Source organism: Passer montanus, unplaced genomic scaffold, assembly GCF_014805655.1.
Source record: "Passer montanus isolate IOZ18808 unplaced genomic scaffold, ASM1480565v1 scaffold24, whole genome shotgun sequence".
NCBI classification, from domain to species: domain Eukaryota; kingdom Metazoa; phylum Chordata; class Aves; order Passeriformes; family Passeridae; genus Passer; species Passer montanus.
The window spans coordinates 6,262,479-6,280,045 of NW_024367037.1; the positions used below are offsets into that span (position 1 = coordinate 6,262,479).

At 42.5% G+C, this 17,567-nt stretch overlaps 1 protein-coding gene across 2 annotated transcripts; it reads left to right on the forward strand.

Moving 5' to 3' along the window:
* Positions 1-8,645: 8,645 nt before the first annotated feature.
* CUNH6orf62 (chromosome unknown C6orf62 homolog) lies at positions 8,646-15,721 on the forward strand. Of its 2 annotated transcripts, none has more exons than XM_039711129.1 (5): positions 8,646-10,425; positions 12,234-12,410; positions 12,973-13,095; positions 13,794-13,928; positions 14,430-15,721. In XM_039711129.1, the coding sequence occupies exons 1-5, from the start codon at positions 10,297-10,299 to the stop codon at positions 14,553-14,555; spliced, it is 690 nt and encodes a 229-aa protein (XP_039567063.1). In that variant the 5' UTR covers positions 8,646-10,296; the 3' UTR covers positions 14,556-15,721. The 2 variants fall into 2 exon arrangements, with proteins under 2 accessions (XP_039567063.1, XP_039567064.1); XM_039711130.1 differs by having other exon boundaries at positions 14,741-15,721.
* Positions 15,722-17,567: the final 1,846 nt, after the last annotated feature.

Genomic DNA, 17,567 nt, shown 5'->3' on the forward strand with positions numbered 1-17,567 from the left:
CGCCGGCGGTCACGTGACGCGGGGGCCCTCTCCGAGCCAATCGCGGCCGAGGCCGGCGCTGAGGGGGCGCGCGCTGTCCTGCGGGGTGTGGTTCCTTCTGACTTTTGGGTTTTTTTGTTTTAGTTATAAAGGAGTTGGGCCCGATCGGATGTAATCGCGTCTCCGCTTATTCTCACCACTCCTGTCTAAGCACGGCACAACCTGCAAAACCGGGGAAGAAAGTTCGCAGTGTTCAGCCACAATAACTGCTACACAACACTAATTTTACGCAGATATAGACAGCTCTTATTAATTATGCCTAAGGCATGCTGTTAAATTTGTTAGAAGCCACTTGGCAATTACATTCTTGCAAATGTTTCCACATTTATCTTTTATTTATAATAATAGTATCTTCTGCTGACTTGTGAATAAACAGTTTGTCGAGTTAAGGACACATTCCTTACAATCAAGGTCTCACAGAACAGCTATCAACATTTTTCCCAAACAATATGATGGAGCCATTAGAAATTAGGATAATTACAGAAAGACGTATTTATTTAGCCTGCCATTCTGTCGGTCTCCTGCTTGGAAATAAATTCTATGGCATTTATGAGAATGTTTTAAGTAAAATGTCACGGTCCGATGAAAACAAGAAAGGCAGAACATAAAAAAAGATGCATTAGGAAATCTTTAAACAAGGATAAGGAAATAAAGCTGATCTCTCTTGTTCAGTGTCTCATTGACCCATTTAAATTTTCATTGTGCACAATATCCTTTGGCAAGTACTTCTAGAGCTCAAATAACCTTTGGTCTGAAAAACACCGTCTTTTTTTTCCTTTTTTTTTCTTTGAACCTGATTCCGATATTGTCACTTGATGTCCCCAGTCCTTGTACTGGAAGGGACAACAAACAACCTGCCCTCATCTAGGCCACTGTTGCATAGAATGCTCTCCAGTTGTCTTTCCCAGGACTACGCAGCCATCCCTGACATGAAAGCTTTTCCATCTTCCTGCTCTTTTGTGAACTGTCTGGCATTTGATTGCCATTGCTGAACACTGGGCTGGCATTTCTGTGGAAAAATCTGCCATAACTCTGAGATCTTATTCTTGAGTGATGGTCAGTTCAAAGTTTGTCATTCAATGTGTGAAATTAAGATATTTTTTCTTATGCATATTCTTTGATGTTTATCTGCATTGAATTTCATTGCTGCATTTGCCCATCACTCAATTCCATAATGTCCTTCTGTAGTTTTTCAGTCAGGTCCCTTCTTGTTATCTTGAATAACACAGTATCATAAGCAAGCTGTCACCTCAGTAAGCTTTGTCTTCTATACAGCAAATGAAAATAACACATGCAGAAACATCATCTAAATTAACATTGTTCTGTCACAGTACTAAAAAAAAAATAAATTTCATGTTCTTAAGTTAGTTTAATTGTTGTTGATCCTGGAAGAAAATTTGAAATTTCCAGGTTTCAAAACAGCAGCAGATATGGGTTATATATGCACACGAATCCTACCAGCATTGAATGTCGCTTTCAGAAAAATCTCAATAAAGGTAGTGCCTATCTGAGCACAACATAAAAACATTCCTATTTTTACATGTTATGTTTTCTTATACAGAAATTTTAAAATCCAGTAAAAACTATACAAAACATTTAAATTAGAGGCAGAAATTTCTATTGTAAATCATACTTAAGAAGCACTGTGTGCATTTTATGGCTGCAATATATATAAATTGTACATCTTGTAAATACTATTCAAATGAAACTTTCTCAGACATTACCTTTTCAAAATCCAGGTTTAATTCATAAAAAATTTTTGGCTGGATTTACAGCTCAGAAATAGAATAACTGCTTTTGGAGATGTTGGTATTTGGAAAGGTCTGAGGTAATGGGAGATGGTTCTGATGTGACAGTCGTGTTTGCCTTTTCTTTTAATTTGTCCTTGCTGGAGGCATACAATCTGGAGGTTTATTACAAAGCTGCCACTCCTTCAATTGATCGAGCTGAAGAACTTGTCCTCTTATGAACCACCATGTCCCAGAGTTCAGTCTCTTCAGTTCGAAAGGTTTGTAAAGAACCCCATCACCATCTCAGAAACAACACTGAGAGTTTTTTATTAAAAGCTTATTCATAGCCTTAATTGTGGGAAAAGAGTAAAACAATATAAAAACCTCACAAAAAAAATCCAGGTTATTTTACTGTAATAATTCATTTTTTTGTACCCAAAGTTCCAAAGTTTTAATTTAAACAGGGATTAGGGTATTTTTACATGCAAAAATCTGCCAACCCAATGCTAGCAGAATACATTTTTCTTCAGACTGAGTGCAATATAATGCATTTCAGCCTGTTTGTTTCATAAAAAATAAAACCCTCTGTCACGAATACTTGTGACTATTTGCACTTCAAGTGAGCCTAAGCAAACACGCCGAGGTTTCCCATTGAGCTCAGCCAATTTGTTAGATTATTCATGGCAGCAGAGAATGTGTACTTTTTAGAGCTTTTGTATTCCATTGCTGTTGATAAATGTTATCAGTTTTTACAGCAAATGACAAGTGAAAAGAAAGCTCCTTGGAGGACTTCGTGTGCCTGAGAACGTGGGAATAGGTGGGTCTCCAGCAGCTTGGGAGTCCTGTACTGCTTACATAACAGTGTGTGGAAACTTCCTAAGCATTGCAGAGGGAGAGTCTGGACTTGGCTGTCCAATGGAGTGCTGGCAAGGACGAATTTGTACTGGACAGTCACATTGTGCCTTTTGTTCAAGGAATTTGTACTGGACAGTCACATTGTGCCTTTTGTCAAGGCCCTTTCTGTACTCTGCAGATAATGATCTAGCTCCGGGCTGCTTAAGGACTCTATTCCTACCTGCCACATTCACTACAGGTAAAAACCACACTGTGATTTTTAAAACTTTTGTCTACTACGTTGTTACATAAACATCCTAAAAGAGCTCCTATTTGTTAGTGTTTGCTGTAAGCGCTGAGTGCCAGTGTTTGGGATGCAGAGGAACAGCCTGGGAGCGGGCCGGCGGAGCCGCTGCGCCGCTGAGCCTCCGGCACACGGGAATCACCGCCTGCAAAGGGCCCGGGGAAGGGCCCCGAGGCCGCCTTTGGAATCCCAGAACCGGCTAACACCTGTGGCTCTCGGGGTCCCTCGCTGATGTTCTCCTGGCCCTCCTGTCCAATATTTATTTCAGGGATGAAAGGGCAGTCCGCCGGGTGACAGTAGGTGGCAGCGTGGCATCGCGCTTCCCCTCCCTCCGCCTCTTGTGCTTCGTGTGTTACCGACAAGAAATTCACGGTTTGTCTTCTTTTCCCTGGGTTAATCAGCGTGGAAGGCTGCATGCTAACGAAACTCGTGGATTTTGTACAGTACAATGCAGGTATAATTCATAAGGCAGACTGGGTTTCGGTGATGGCCACGGTTAATAATTAGATCTCTCCAGAGAGTACACAAATTTCATTTATCAGAACAAAATATTGTTCTGTGAACCGTGATCCTGAGTGCCTCAGAGGTAAAAAGATAAAAGAAAAATCTGCATCTCACCTGGTTATTTTTTTCCCTGTGTGAGCCACTAAGACATCCTGTAAAACACTGTTAGGTCCTAACCCACAGCTTCAAAAAAATTTTATAAAAGTGCTTTAAGATTTAAAAATTGAACATGCTCTATAAAGGCTACAAATTAATAATAAGCTAAAGCTGCTGTCGACTGAAAGTATTTAGAATATTACTTACAGACCGAACAAATACAACAAGTTTTTTTCAAAGTTTACACTTATTCTTGCAAGCATCTGCTGATCAAACACAAAACCTACATTATTTAGGACCAATATCTCACATGCCCAAGAACTTATGTCCCATTTTATGACCACAGTGCCCTGAAACTAGAAGGTGGGACATAAGGAAGTGCCAAATGAAACTTAATATTGTAGCAACAGATTGCAGTGGTGTGCTGGTTTTGGCAGGGGTAGAGTTAATTTTCTTCTGTCCATTGCTGTCCATCACAAGAAGAAGTAGACAGTGGTGGACAACCCAAGTCATTCTATGATTCTGTGATTCTAAATGAGTCCAGAACACAACATAAGGAATGTTGTACACATTAAACACTGACATTTCTTTGCACAAAAGCCTTCCTCTTATGCTTTAGAAACTGATGTTTTCTCTGAATGCAGGAAAGAGTGAATCAGTATGTTCTGAAGTATATGAAAGAGTTTTAATTACCACCTAATTTGTCTTGTTTGAATTTACAAAGAATACTATTTTATTTTTGTCTGATGCATAAATATTTGGCACTGAATTAATCATAGTTCTGTTTTTGAAGGAAGTAGCTTCAGGGCTAATTCTACATCTAACATACAGTACAGTATGTGTGGAATGAGAAGAAAGATAACAGAATCCATCTCATCTCTTCCTAAACATGTCTATAACATACATAACAATTTGTGACAATTTATTAAAAACTAATTATTAACATGAAATTATTAATTTTTAAGTAACTAATCATTAAGCTGGAACTAAAGAGCAGAGGCATTAAAGTACAATCTTGCCCACATGTTTATAAGTAAACATGTAATTCTGAAAACAGCAATTAAGACTCTGAAATTACAGCAATTTTAGGAAAAAGAAACCCAAAACGACAAGGTGTATCTATAAAGTTATCAATTGTTTTTAATTTACAGAAAAAGCACGAGTTATTATGCAAAGGAGTGCTTGGTTTCACTGAAAACAGTGAGGATATGATAACATGGTGACTAGAAAATACCAGTTTTTCAGAGAAGCATAGCCAGCAACCAGATATTTTAAACTTTCAAACTTTTTTCAACCAGATATTTTAAATTTTTGCTTCTCAAAATTCCATTACTCACTTTCTCTCCCAAGGAATATATTTTTGCAACAATTAGAGCACATGACTACCTTCACACGGGCCATTTCCCATGCTGTGGATTCTGTATTTCTGCAGGATGCTGCGATCCCAGTCCTCAGAGGGCTCTGTGTGCACCTGACTCCTCCAAGGGTACAGGACTGCAGCTACCTGGTGCTGTACACAGTCCTCCTCACCCTGGGGGAAAGCCTCAAGGACACCAGCTGATTTGTCTGTGCTGTGCAATCCAAGCAGAGGCTGACCCACTCTGCTGGCTGTTTTACTCAGCCTGGATTTATCATGCACAAGAAACACTATTTTTGCTGTGTTAATGGGATTCAAGCCTAAAAAAAGAGAACTATTATTGCATATAATGCCACAACCTACTTGTCAGGTTTGTTTTGTATAACATGCACATTCCTTTCTCCTCAGTGATAAGCCTTACATTGTTTTAAATTAGATTTGAAGAGAGGCAGTCTGTCATAGGATCAAGTGTTATAATTGCAAAATACACACCCAGCTTCCAGGGCCACAAGCTTCTCTTATAAATGATGCAACATTGCATAACCAGTATGAAGCATAACAATAATATGCAATTATGTAGTCAAGGGAATTATGGATTAATGGCATACAAATATATTTATTTTGCTAAGTCTTAACTCCCCCTTCATTAAGAGATGTTACTTTTTGACCTATATTTTAACTAAGATGATGAGATTTTTCTACCCTACAAGCTTCATCGTTGTGCATGATGGAGAAACAGAAGCACAACTATACAAAAGTAGGGCAAGACTCAGCCAGTACTCATGTATTTAATAGTGCAAAATTTCTGCATGTAAATGTATAATAAACATACCTGGGTTGGTTAATTTACTCATTTGCGTAAATTTTGTCAGGGTACTTTTACTAGACAATGAGCAAAAGGGGACAAAAAAAATCTCTGAGCTTGCTAAAGAAAGTAAGTCATCTATATAAGGAGCACCACTCTTTACAGAAGGAACCTGGAGTGATTCCAGCTCCCCATCCCTTTCTGAAAGGCTTTGAGCAGCCTGAGTTTGCAGAAGACAGGTGGTGGCTGCTTAACACGTAATACTTTGTACTTGATCTCCCTTTTCCTTTACACACAGACACACACATCTATATATGTATATTTTATCTAAGTATATATATTCCTCTCCTCATAGCTCTACTATAAAGCCCTCCAGAAGAAAAAGTGCTCTTACACCAGCACTACATTTGACAAAATTTTTTGGGTGCATTCCTCAGCCTGGGGCTGGGCAGCTGCCCGATCCCTTGTGACTGCATCCCTACACTCCAAAGGGCAGCTGGAGTCCCTGGGCTGGAAGAAAACGCCTTCCTTTCCCCCCCGCAGGTGGGCAAGGCGCCAGTTCCCCCGCGGGCCCTCCGTGCCGGGGCAATCCCCTGGTCAGGCGGAGCCGAGCTCTGGCTGCGCTGGCACAAAGAGGGTCACAGGCCAAGCGTGAGTCATGGCTTAAAATAGCAGCAGGCACAAGACTGCAGCACAAAATGTCGCAGAGGGCAGCGTGGAAAACAAAACTGGACCAAACTGGCTGCAAGAGCAGTTTTCTAAACGCGGCTCTCCTTAGGGACAGACTGATGTGGTAGTTAAAAAACTCTGTCAGGCTGAAACAGCCACAGAAGTGCGGAACTAATCTAATCCTCCTATTTACCTGCCTTGCTTTTTACCACCAAATAAAGGGTTAGTTTCAATCGGCATTGCCCATTAGGACTGAACAGCAATCTCTAAGTAGGTAAAAATTATGTTTCTGCTCTGCTCTTGTTCAAACAACAGAGGAATGTTGTCGGGGAAGGCAAGAGGACTGCTCACATCGGAGTTTCTGACTAACACCCAGGGAAGATAACGAGCTCCAAGGGCTGAACACAGCTCCTGCCTTTAAGACAGCCAGGAGAGACATGTCCAAGGGAAAGTATGTAGAGGAAAGGCATGCTAAAGGAAAACAACTAATTTGAGGGCCGGGAGAGAACAAGGGGGATCGGCAAGGACAATTAAGAGATGGGGGACCAAACAATGGTGGAATTACTGGAGAGTGCCATTGGCATCCTGCACGGTCTTTGAAACAGGATCAAGTGAGAGAGACGGTGCCCGCACGTGTGTTCTGCCTGTAAGCTCTGTAATATCGCCGCTGTTCCGCGGAGTCACGGGCACCAGCTTCCAGGGAAAGGTGGGAGAGCTGCCCTCACCCACCCTGGCAGCCCGTGCTGGGCTGTGGCACAAACCAGGCAGTCACCAGCCCTCGGCTCCCCGGCAAGAACCTGCACTGCCACTCCAGGGCATGTCAGACAGCGTGAAGTTTTCCCTGGCACCCAGGGATGGGCCAGCAAAGGACCGGGCCCGGTGCTGGGATGGCAATTCCTCCAACTCGCCCTGGGCCTTCCCATAGGGAGAACGCTCAACAGCAGGCTGTGTCCTCGCTTCGCAACCATTGCTTCCATGCCGTTCCTCCTTCCTTCCAGACAGCGGGAAGAAGGGCATTAGCCTGTCCTCGTAGTGCAGAAATAAGACCGCTTACTTCTCTCCAAAGACTAGGTTCGTGTCTCTGGAACAGCAATTACTTATTTATCAAACTTAGCCAGCCTCCTCGGGAAGCGCCGCGGCCGCCACGGAGGAGCACGGACTGTCACGTTGGCTGCTGTGGCGAGATCAGTGCTGCAGACACGCCCTTCGCCTCAGCCCCGAGCACATGTTGCACTTTAACTGCTGTTTTATTTACAGTGTTACTTCGCCTACGTGGGACGGGCTGAATACAAACCGCGACGGACCAAATTACACAAAATATGCCACTACAAGACTTCTTTGCCTATAACATCACCACGCTCCTGGCTGGAACAAGTTTAAGTACTGCCGCAAGGCGATGGAATGTGGGCGCTCGTCGGGTGGGACGGCGGGGAGCTGCCCCAGGCACATACCACCTCGGGCGGGCGGAGGGGGGGGGGGCACGGCTCTTCCCTCCCGTTTGCCTCACACCCTGCCCGTCGTCGTTCCCCCGCCCCCCCCCCCCGAGAGCGGCGTTGAGCAGCCCCATCCGGGTCCTTGTCCCGCGGGCACCACGCGGGGCGAGCGGGCGGTTACACGAGGCGTGACCGCGGGGGCTGGAGGGGAAGAAAGTTCAGGGCAGTGCGGATTCCTGGCGCGGTGAGAGCTCGAAGACTCCAAGCCGCTGTTGCACTTTGCTTTCTGACATTCCCGACAAGGCGTGTCCACGGTGGTTACCGAGGTGGAGCTCTACTTCCTCGACCCCAGCAGTGCCTCCCCCCCCGAGGCACGAGCGCTTGGTACGCGCCGGCGGTGCGGGTAGGGCGGTGCCTGTGTGACTCAGGCGCTGCCATTTTGAGCGGTCCGTGGTGGCTGCGCAGCTGCACTCCGCGCTCGCTCCGTGCCGAGGCACAGGCGCTCCCGCTCCCTCCTGCCCGCTCCTGCCGTCGCCCTCGAGGACGTCCCGGGACCGCCTGGGCGAAAAAAGGCTCTCCTCAGTCCTCTCAGCATTCTTCCCGGCCGTCCCGGTCCTGTTCCGACGCCGCTCTGGGATCTCTCTATGCCCGCCGCCCTCATCCGTAGGAGCCGCTAGCGCAGGGACAGCGTCCTCCTCCTCCTCCTCCTTCCGCCGCCGTCGCCTTTTCCTCCTCCTTCTCTCTCCGCCACCATTTCCCCACTCCCCGGCCCCGGGGCGCTGAGCTAGACTATGGGGACCAGGTCGGGGCCGAGCAGCGGCAGAGCGGGCGGCCCGGTCACCGTGTCCCCTGCGGCAGGGATGGGGGGGCTCCGCGGCTTCGTGGCTTTATCTTGACATGGCTCCTCTCCGTGCTGCCAGCACCGCCGCCACCTCCTCCTCCACTGCTGCTCCTGCGCCCGCCGGCTGCGGGTAGCGAGCGGGCCACGGTCCCGGGCTCTCGTCGGAGCCTCTCAGTCTCTTGCTTAACTCGGGGGGAAGCTTTGGGAGGGGTTCCTTTTCTTTTTGTTCTGTTTTGGTTTTGTTTTCCTTTGGTTTTTTGTTCCTTTCTCTCCAGGGGGAGAAGGGGAGAAGTACTTTCTTCCCCTTCCTCTTCTTAACCTGGTCCGGCGAATTTGCTGACCTAAAAACTTTTTAACCCCGACTAATCAAAACACCTGGGGAGGGGGAAAAATGTCTGGAGAGAGGAAGAAAATAACCTGATAATTGGGGATTTGCTTTTTTTCGGGGGAAGGTGATTTAGAGGTTTAAAATTGCAACCTAGGTTGCAATTAGAAAAAAAAAAAGCAAACAAAAACCTCGCAAAAAAAATCTGTCACCGAAAAGCAGGAGTAAAAGGCACTCCATGTTTTCCGAGTCGTGGCCATGAAGTGAGGGGGGAGAGAGGCGGTGCTGCTGTGGGTGTCCCGCTGCCCCGGGCGCGGCCGCCCTGCGCGCAGGGAGAAGCCCGAGGGAAATCCCAGAGCGCCGGCCATGCACGGCCTCGGCTGACCGTGCTCGCAGCAGCAGAGAGAGAGAGGGAAGGATCCCCGGGGGATCAGCAGCCCAGGGAGTGTATGAGGTGTCGGGGGATGTAGGGCTCTCCCACTGGTAGGGAGCAAGCCCGGGTTTGGGGCACTGATTCAGGTTTGAGTCTCTCGGTGAGATAATACTGTCCTTTAGAATCCCTGTCCGCCCCTTGTCAATGGCCATCATGATCCCTCTCCTCTTCGGCAGCAGTAGCCTCAGGGTAGCGATGAGCAGGATGAAGTTAGAAATGACTCCGCTGTCTTTTCTCTTTGCTCCCCTGCAAACCAGCGCTGTGTTGTCTGTAGTTGATTTTGTTGTTGGCGGCAGAGAAATGTCATACTTCCCGGGTTGTGCACTCCTCCTTTGCACCCTTTTCTCTGCTCTCCACCAAGTGTAATAATTCTAAAGAAGAAGACAGGCAACATAGCAATAGTGGAAGGCTGAGAATAATAATCAGTAGAGTCATGAATCTGGCTGGGGTAGAACGCAGTTTGTAATTTCAGCTTCGGGTTGTTTTTTTTTTTGTAAGCAGAGCAAAAGTACCCCCCCATGGATTGGGCTTGTGCCAGTTGCTTTTTATTGTACACATAAATTGTGATAAGATTTGTTTGGGGTTTGCTTTCTTTTTTTCCCCCTTCATTCTTTCCCACTTATTCCTGCAGCTAAACTGTTCAAATTTTTCTCTTCGAAATTCTTTGCGTTTTTTCTTGATTTATTATAAAACGTCTTGTCCAGCCATGGCTGGACAACTACTTTCTTTGTTTCTTGACCCCTCCAGTATGACATTCTCGTAAAATATTGCCTGAGGTGCAGTTTTGGGTTACATTAGCGTTTGATCTATTCAGTTGTATTAGCAGGAATCAAACGACTTGTTTCTGTTGTACTTAAGTCTTTACGAAAAGGTGCCCATAGTTTAGCGACAGTTTCCAAAGGCTTTAGTACCACCTGTATTACAAAATGGGGGACCCAAACTCCCGGAAGAAACAAGCTCTGAACAGACTTCGTGCTCAGCTTAGAAAGAAAAAAGAATCTTTAGCTGACCAGTTTGACTTCAAGATGTACATTGCCTTTGTGTTCAAAGACAAGGTAACTTGGTTTTAAAGTGTGTCTGTGTGTTTGTTGCGTTTTAAGTGTTCTGTGCAAAGCCTTGCTGCCTGATTTCATCAAATATTTTATCCTTAACAGAGTTTTTTTTTTAATTGCTAAAATACTAATTTAATTAATGTGTGTCATTTTGGCTCTGTGTTTTGTAGTTTTGTAAGGCAGAGGGTTCCATTAAATGGTTACTTAGTAACTTCTGTATTGGGTAGATCTTGCCCTAATTGGGGTCTGACCTGCACAGTTGCTGGCTGTGAGCAGTTGGCAGTCTGGCTGGGGCGATTGCCCAGTGTGTTTATCTGGTGAAAGCAGAAGGGGAGACCTGGCAGTTGAAGGGAGGAGTCGCAAGATGTGATGTGGAAATGGCCCAAGTGCGCAAGCACATGTGGAACTGCTGCTGTCATTTTGAGAGGGAGTGGGGAGAGCAAAGAGAAAAATCTTGATTTGCTTGGCTGCCTTCTCTGCTGCTGAATTCCACACAACTGGGTGGGGAGCTGGGTCTTTCTACAGCCAGCTTTAAAAACCCGCAAGTGTGGGAGAGTTTTTATCCACAGAACGTTAAGGAGAGTAGGTACTTGGAGAAAGTGAATGTGCTGAACACATGATGAGGAAGTGAAGATAGAAGCAAATGGCAACAGAGTAGATAATGCATGTAGATGAGCTCTGAAATTGTTTAATCTCCTCATATGTATAGATTTTGCATTTGCTGTAATAATTAGGTGTTTTAAATTAAGACTTTTCCTTGAAAAGCTTCTTTAAAATTTCTGAGTTCAGCTTGCTCGTTTGTCAAGTGCAAGCATAGATGGATTTTATTGGGGTGTAATTTCTGGGTACTGTGTAATAGTAACATAAAAATGAATGTTTAAGCAGTGGCAACAATTAGATTTTCTTAGATGACACAGCTTAACTTTTAGTTGGACATTGGTACTGCGTTTTGGTTGCTTTGTAGAAATTCATGGCAAATGCCTGTTTTAAGTCCTATTTGCTTACATCACAGTGAACTGAAGATGTCCATCCCATAGCGTTTTGCTTAAAGTAGGAGTTTAGCTCCAGTCAGCATGGTCAGCAAGTAGTTGTTACCTGTGGTCTGATGGGGGGGGAGGGAGGTGGGGCATTGTTTGGTGAGATAGACGCTGTCTCTTAAGTAGAGCAAGACTTCCAGTGCACTGTAAGAAAGCTGTTAGAAATAGACATATAACTTTAGTGATTTTACATTCTCATAATGTTTTGGCTCTGTTTGAGAGATGCTAAAATATTTGTAGTGAGTATAAAAGTTATATAGCAAATGAAAATAGTTCTCCTTTGAGAAGATTTTAGCTAACTTCAGCTGGGATCTCAATCATCTGCTGTCACCAAATGTGGCATTGAAAGATTTCACTTTTCATAAAAGGCCAACTGTAAAAAATTGAAAAGGAGAAAAAAGGTGTACTTGATTGATATTTGCAGAGAGAAGCTTGCAGGAGTTCTTGGTCATCCCAGAGTCATATACACTACTTGAAGAAGGAACAATTCTGTTAATGTTTAGACAGAATCTTAGTGTTTTCAAGATTGATACGTAAATCTGCATTTTTGCAGATTACAGAAACCTGTTCAAATTTTATAAAACTTGTCGGTCTGATTCTGTTTAATTGATAAATTTTTGCATGTAAATTTTAGCATGGTTTGTGTCAAAGTCCTAGCCTGTGTGATGTGTACTTTATGCATTTATACAGAGAACCACAAATCCTGAAATAAACTGTTACCTATTGTTTCCTAAAGAGGATCGTAATCTTAATATAATCTGTGCTTTTTTTTAGAAGAAAAAGTCAGCACTTTTTGAAGTGTCTGAAGTGATACCAGTCATGACCAATAACTATGAAGAAAATATCCTGAAAGGTGTGCGGGATTCCAGCTATTCTTTGGAAAGTTCCTTAGAGCTTCTGCAGAAGGATGTAGTACAGCTCCATGCACCCCGCTACCAGTCCATGCGCAGGGTAAGGCTCCTTTTTACACTTGTGAATTGTACTTTTTCAACACTTGAGCTTTTCCTTGTGAATCTTAAGGCTAATCCTGCCTTTTTTTCTCATTTGCTGCATGCGGGCTCTGCAAGCCTGTATTTGTGTGGTCTAGTTTGAAGAGTAGCAATGGGGTAATGATAGTTCTGAAACTGTTCAAATATGTAGTTCTGAAGTTTTACCTTTCATTTGTCTCATTCAGAGATGTGCCTTGGGAATTGTACCTTCTTGCCATCTTTGTCCTTTAGAAGGCATGTGTTAATAATTGTTGCAACAACTCCTGCTGTACATCTTAAGTGATGTTGCTTTATGAATATTAGAAGACAGTCTTGGCTAATGTTTTCTTAAAGTTGTAGTTTATATAAAGTGAGTAATGATACTAAAATTCAGTGGCAAGCAAGGAAGACTTCAGCTGTGATATGAGTAAAACAAATGGAAAATAAAACAAATGTTGTGTAAGTATGTGCCTGTATAGATAAGTTGCTTATCTGTGTCTTTGACCACTGGAGGGAATGTAAGTAAAGACCTTTATTGCTCACAGGATGTGATCGGCTGTACCCAGGAGATGGACTTCATTCTATGGCCTCGTAATGATATTGAGAAGATAGTCTGTCTCCTGTTCTCTCGGTGGAAGGGATCTGATGAACCCTTTAGGCCTGTTCAGGTATTTGGTCTTGGGTTTTGATTTTAGTAACTAACTTGTTCCTGGAGGAAGTGTTCTCTTTAACCAGTAAGTTGATAAGGTATGCCGAGTTCTCTGGATGTAAAACCATACACTGTCTGGTTTTATTTATAAAGCAGTCAGTGTTCTGAATGCCCAATTCTGCCTCCTATCTTGATGCACTCTTGTATTAGCCCTTCCAAAATAAAAGTTTCCAAAGGGCCTTTGCAAATGCCACTGTGTATAAATGCATACAGTGTGTTTGTATTGGTAGGAGTGGATTAGATATGCCTCTTAGTACAACTGAATCTTTGTCTAAATGTGATGGCGTTATTAAGCTTCTGTCAGTATTCCAAACTGCTGTATTTGATTAGATGGAAGAGAGAGATGGATGGAACCTTTGTGTTATAAATTGTTGCACAGGGATCTTTTGCCATAGGAAGGTAAATTGGGTTTTATATATGCTGCAGGTAAAGTTGTACCTTTGAGTTGTTAATATGTCATTGCAATGGCTGATGTCAGTGTTGGCAGAATGAATTTTTGTCAAGACACTGCCATGGTCCCCAGTTTCTGCTTTTCAGAATACATCAGAAAAGGGAAGAACAAAAGTGGTTGCAAAGCCCCGGATTGAAGGAAATTAATGGGTTACACGTGTGCTTTATCTTGAAAAATATTTTATTTCCCTCCCTCACACCATGTAGGCCAAGTTTGAATTTCATCATGGTGACTATGAAAAACAGTTTCTGCATGTTCTGAGCCGAAAGGACAAGACTGGAATTGTTGTCAACAACCCTAACCAGTCAGTGTTTCTCTTCATTGACAGACAGCACTTGCAGGTAAGCTTCTTTTGTCCTTGTTTTAACAGGTGTATTTTAACCACAAAAAGCTTTTTTTTTTTCAGGAACATTAGTGATTTTGCTGCGAGGTACTCAAGTAAAAAAACTGATCATGCATTCATGATTGCATTTTGGCAGTTTCAAGGGAAACTTACACTATAAATAGGACTCATACGTGCAAAAACTAACTACAGGCCACATATATGTTCACATAGAATTTATGTTCTTGTATTAAAAAATTAAAGAAGTTCTGAAATAGGCCTAACAGTGGTTAAGAAAAGTTAAAGCATTGGTTTTGTTTGGGTGACAATACAGAAATAATTCAAGTGAAGAACGAACAAAATAGTGAAAACATTTTATGCATTAGTTTTCAGACTAATTTTAAACTCTGGCTGTTTATGTGTATGAAATAGTGAATTTTAAATGTCTTTGAGGTTTACCTATTAGTCCTGAGAAACTTCTAGGCTTAATACATTTTCTTTGGGTTTTCTTTGCGTCTAGACTCCAAAAAACAAAGCTACAATCTTCAAGTTATGCAGCATCTGCCTGTACCTGCCACAGGAGCAGCTCACTCACTGGACGGTTGGTACCATAGAGGATCACCTCCGTCCGTACATGCCAGAGTAAGGTGCTGGCCAGCAAAATGGGGAAGATCACAGAATGCAGCAGTGGATTTTCACTTTCCTCACCACTTCATTCTTTCAGAATTTAGAAGAAAATGGACTCATGTTCAGAACACTATACATTGTGAAACTTGATCATCCTGGATTTTTTTAATCATTTGTATCTCAGAACTTTGCAATTTTTTTTAGATGTTTTCTGCATGGACCTTGTGAAAGAGAGGATGCTCTGCACACTTCTGCACTGCATCAGCATCTTACTGAAATGTGAAATGAAGGGACTGTACATTGAAACAAATGTATCCGAAAGCACAAGGTGATCATTTGTGGTGGTGTTCCCATTTGTGCTGGTCATGCCCCCTAACATCTCTAATGTTAACCATCAATATTTTGAGGGTGAGAAGTGAATGTAACGGGTATAAAAGCCTTATAGCTTTGCTGTTCATGATTGTATAGACGAGCACTATCATTCATTCTAATGAACGAAAAAGTGGCTATTACAATAGGAAGTAAGTGTGGGAAAGAAATCTTTCTTAAAAAGAAAAAAAAGCATCTCATTTAATGTATAGGCATTTTTTGCCTCTTTTGTTTTGCTGGGCCATGTCTTAAGTTTACTGGCACTTTTGTTTTGGATCTCTTTCCCCAAGTTGCTCTATAACTGTATGAAGGTATTCTTTTGAGTTGGATGCATTTATACAAATGAGGCAGACCTGGAGTCTGAAGTTGCTAAAGCAGCTCAAAAAAAGGTAAAATAATAGCTGCAGAAACAATGTTGGTAGAGGATTATTTTTTTTTGAGAGTTGAGACTTGTAAACTTGCAGGTGAACTGTGCAGGAAATACTGGTTTCTAAAACATTTCTTACAGAAAACCCATTGAGGTTGTTTTTTTTCTTTCTTTTGGAATAGACATTATAAACCAATGTAAAATAGTGTTTGGAGTGTCAAAAGTTGGTTCTGACAGAACATTTAAGATTGTGCAATGATAAAAGGAAGACTACTGTATAGTTTTGATGACAAAGAAGGCTCTGCTTAAGGGTTGAGTACTTTACTGGAGTAAAACTGCATAAGCCTACTCCCTTTGGATAAAACTAGTGCTTACATGTTTAAAACTTGTATTTAGCTTTTGTTTGGAATTGGAAAAAATTGAAAATTAAATAAATTAGGTAAAAGATGGCTGGTTTTATTTATGGAAATCCTATTAATTGAATCTTAATAGCGTCTTGCATCTTAAGAGTGTCACCCACTACAAACACTGAAAATGTACAGACTGTAAAATGTTAAGATAAGCAAAGATCAGTGGCAAAGGTGTTCTTGCAAATGTGGGCCATATGTTTTGAAAAGTACTGGTCAGAAATAATGGCATTACTAGTATCTTATTGTATTAGCATATAAGTATTTTGCTTCCAAGGTTATAAATTCCTACAGGTTAATATGAAACACCCTACAAGAACTCCACCTGAAAACTCCAACTTCACTTTCATAGTTGCCTTAAGTTACAAAGAAATACCTTGAAAGGGCTGCTCTTCAGAATGCTAAGACTTTGTAAAATGTGTAGTAACCACCATATCTGCTAATAGCACTGAATATTTCTCAGCTTTAAGTGCCTCTTCTTTGAATGATCTATAAGACATAACACAAAATGTCCCCAAGAAGCTTGAGCTCAGTTTCATAGGGTCTGGAACATTTAAGTTCCTGAATTTTAGAATTTGTTTTGTAAGTGCCATCCTTTGTTCTTAATTTTTCATTTTGGACATAATCTCACCACAGTGAGAATAGGGTCGTAGTTACTTTGGTTAGCAAACAAATGACACTTCTTGCATTAGGAATTTCCGTGTTCTTTAATCTGGTTTCTCTTAGAAGAAGCCTCAAGATGTTGGTCTGAGTGGCTGTGTACAGTGCTTTCCAAGTGTCAGCAATCGTACAGGAAACAACTGGTTCAGTTTAATTCCTTTTTTAGTTCTGTACAGGGTGCCTGAGACGGGCTGCTCATTTGTTCCTTGTGACAAACCATACCATGCTTCCTTGGGAGAGCACAGGATTAGAGGAAACAAAAAACTGGAAAACTTAATTTTGTTAAATGTGGTCTAGACTACCCAGCTAGCAAACCTTATGCTTTTGCTGTGCTATCAGAGTAAGTTGAGAACCATCTGCACTGTCTAAGTAGTGGGGAAAAAAGATAAGGGACCAACAGGTTTCAGAGCATGGGAATGTTGGAGAATATGTGAGTTTGTTCCTGTATCATTTGGCATCTTTGAAGAATTTATCTCCTCTTAAACAGGACAGCTTTTAAGGGAAGAGATTCAATTCTTGTTCCACGCTTTCTCAATAGAAGTTGCAGTTCAATCTCAAAATATTCTTCCATTAATTTAGTTCAGCAAAATGCCCTTCAGAAGTGAATGGAAGATCTAGCTTTTGGTTTCAGGCCCTCCTTATGTAAGCTTAATGGCTTTTTGGTAGTCTTTTTTCAAAATGTAAATTTTATCTCACAAAACTAATTTTCCAAAGCACAGTTTGTGATGGTGTGCATCTCATTTTTGGAGCTGCTTGTAAACACAGAAAGGTTCTCTCACAAGAATTTTAGTTAGTGCCTACTGTCAACTGCTTCGTCAACTGCTTGTGAGGCTCCCTTGGACATTCCAATACCAAGAATTGAACTACACTCAATATTGCACCTGAGTATGGGAGTTTTAACTGGGCTGTTGCTTAAGGATTTGTCATGAGACCTTGGCAAGTGCCAAGGGGGCAAGGACAAATTAAGTAGACAGAAGGCCATTAAATGCATCTCAGTGAATTGGCTGGTGAAGGGAAGCTTGCATCAGGTGCTTCCTGGATGATGATAAGCTTCTTAAATGTTATAGTCTCTACATGACTCTGAAGCTTCACTTCTCAAGCTTCTTCAGCTGTGCAGGAGTTACCAAAATACGGTAAGATGGACAGAACTGCTGTACAAGTACTGCCAAAATGCAACAGGCCTGTAGTTAGTTGGCAGTTGATGCCCTTTGTCATGTCTGTCTCAAAG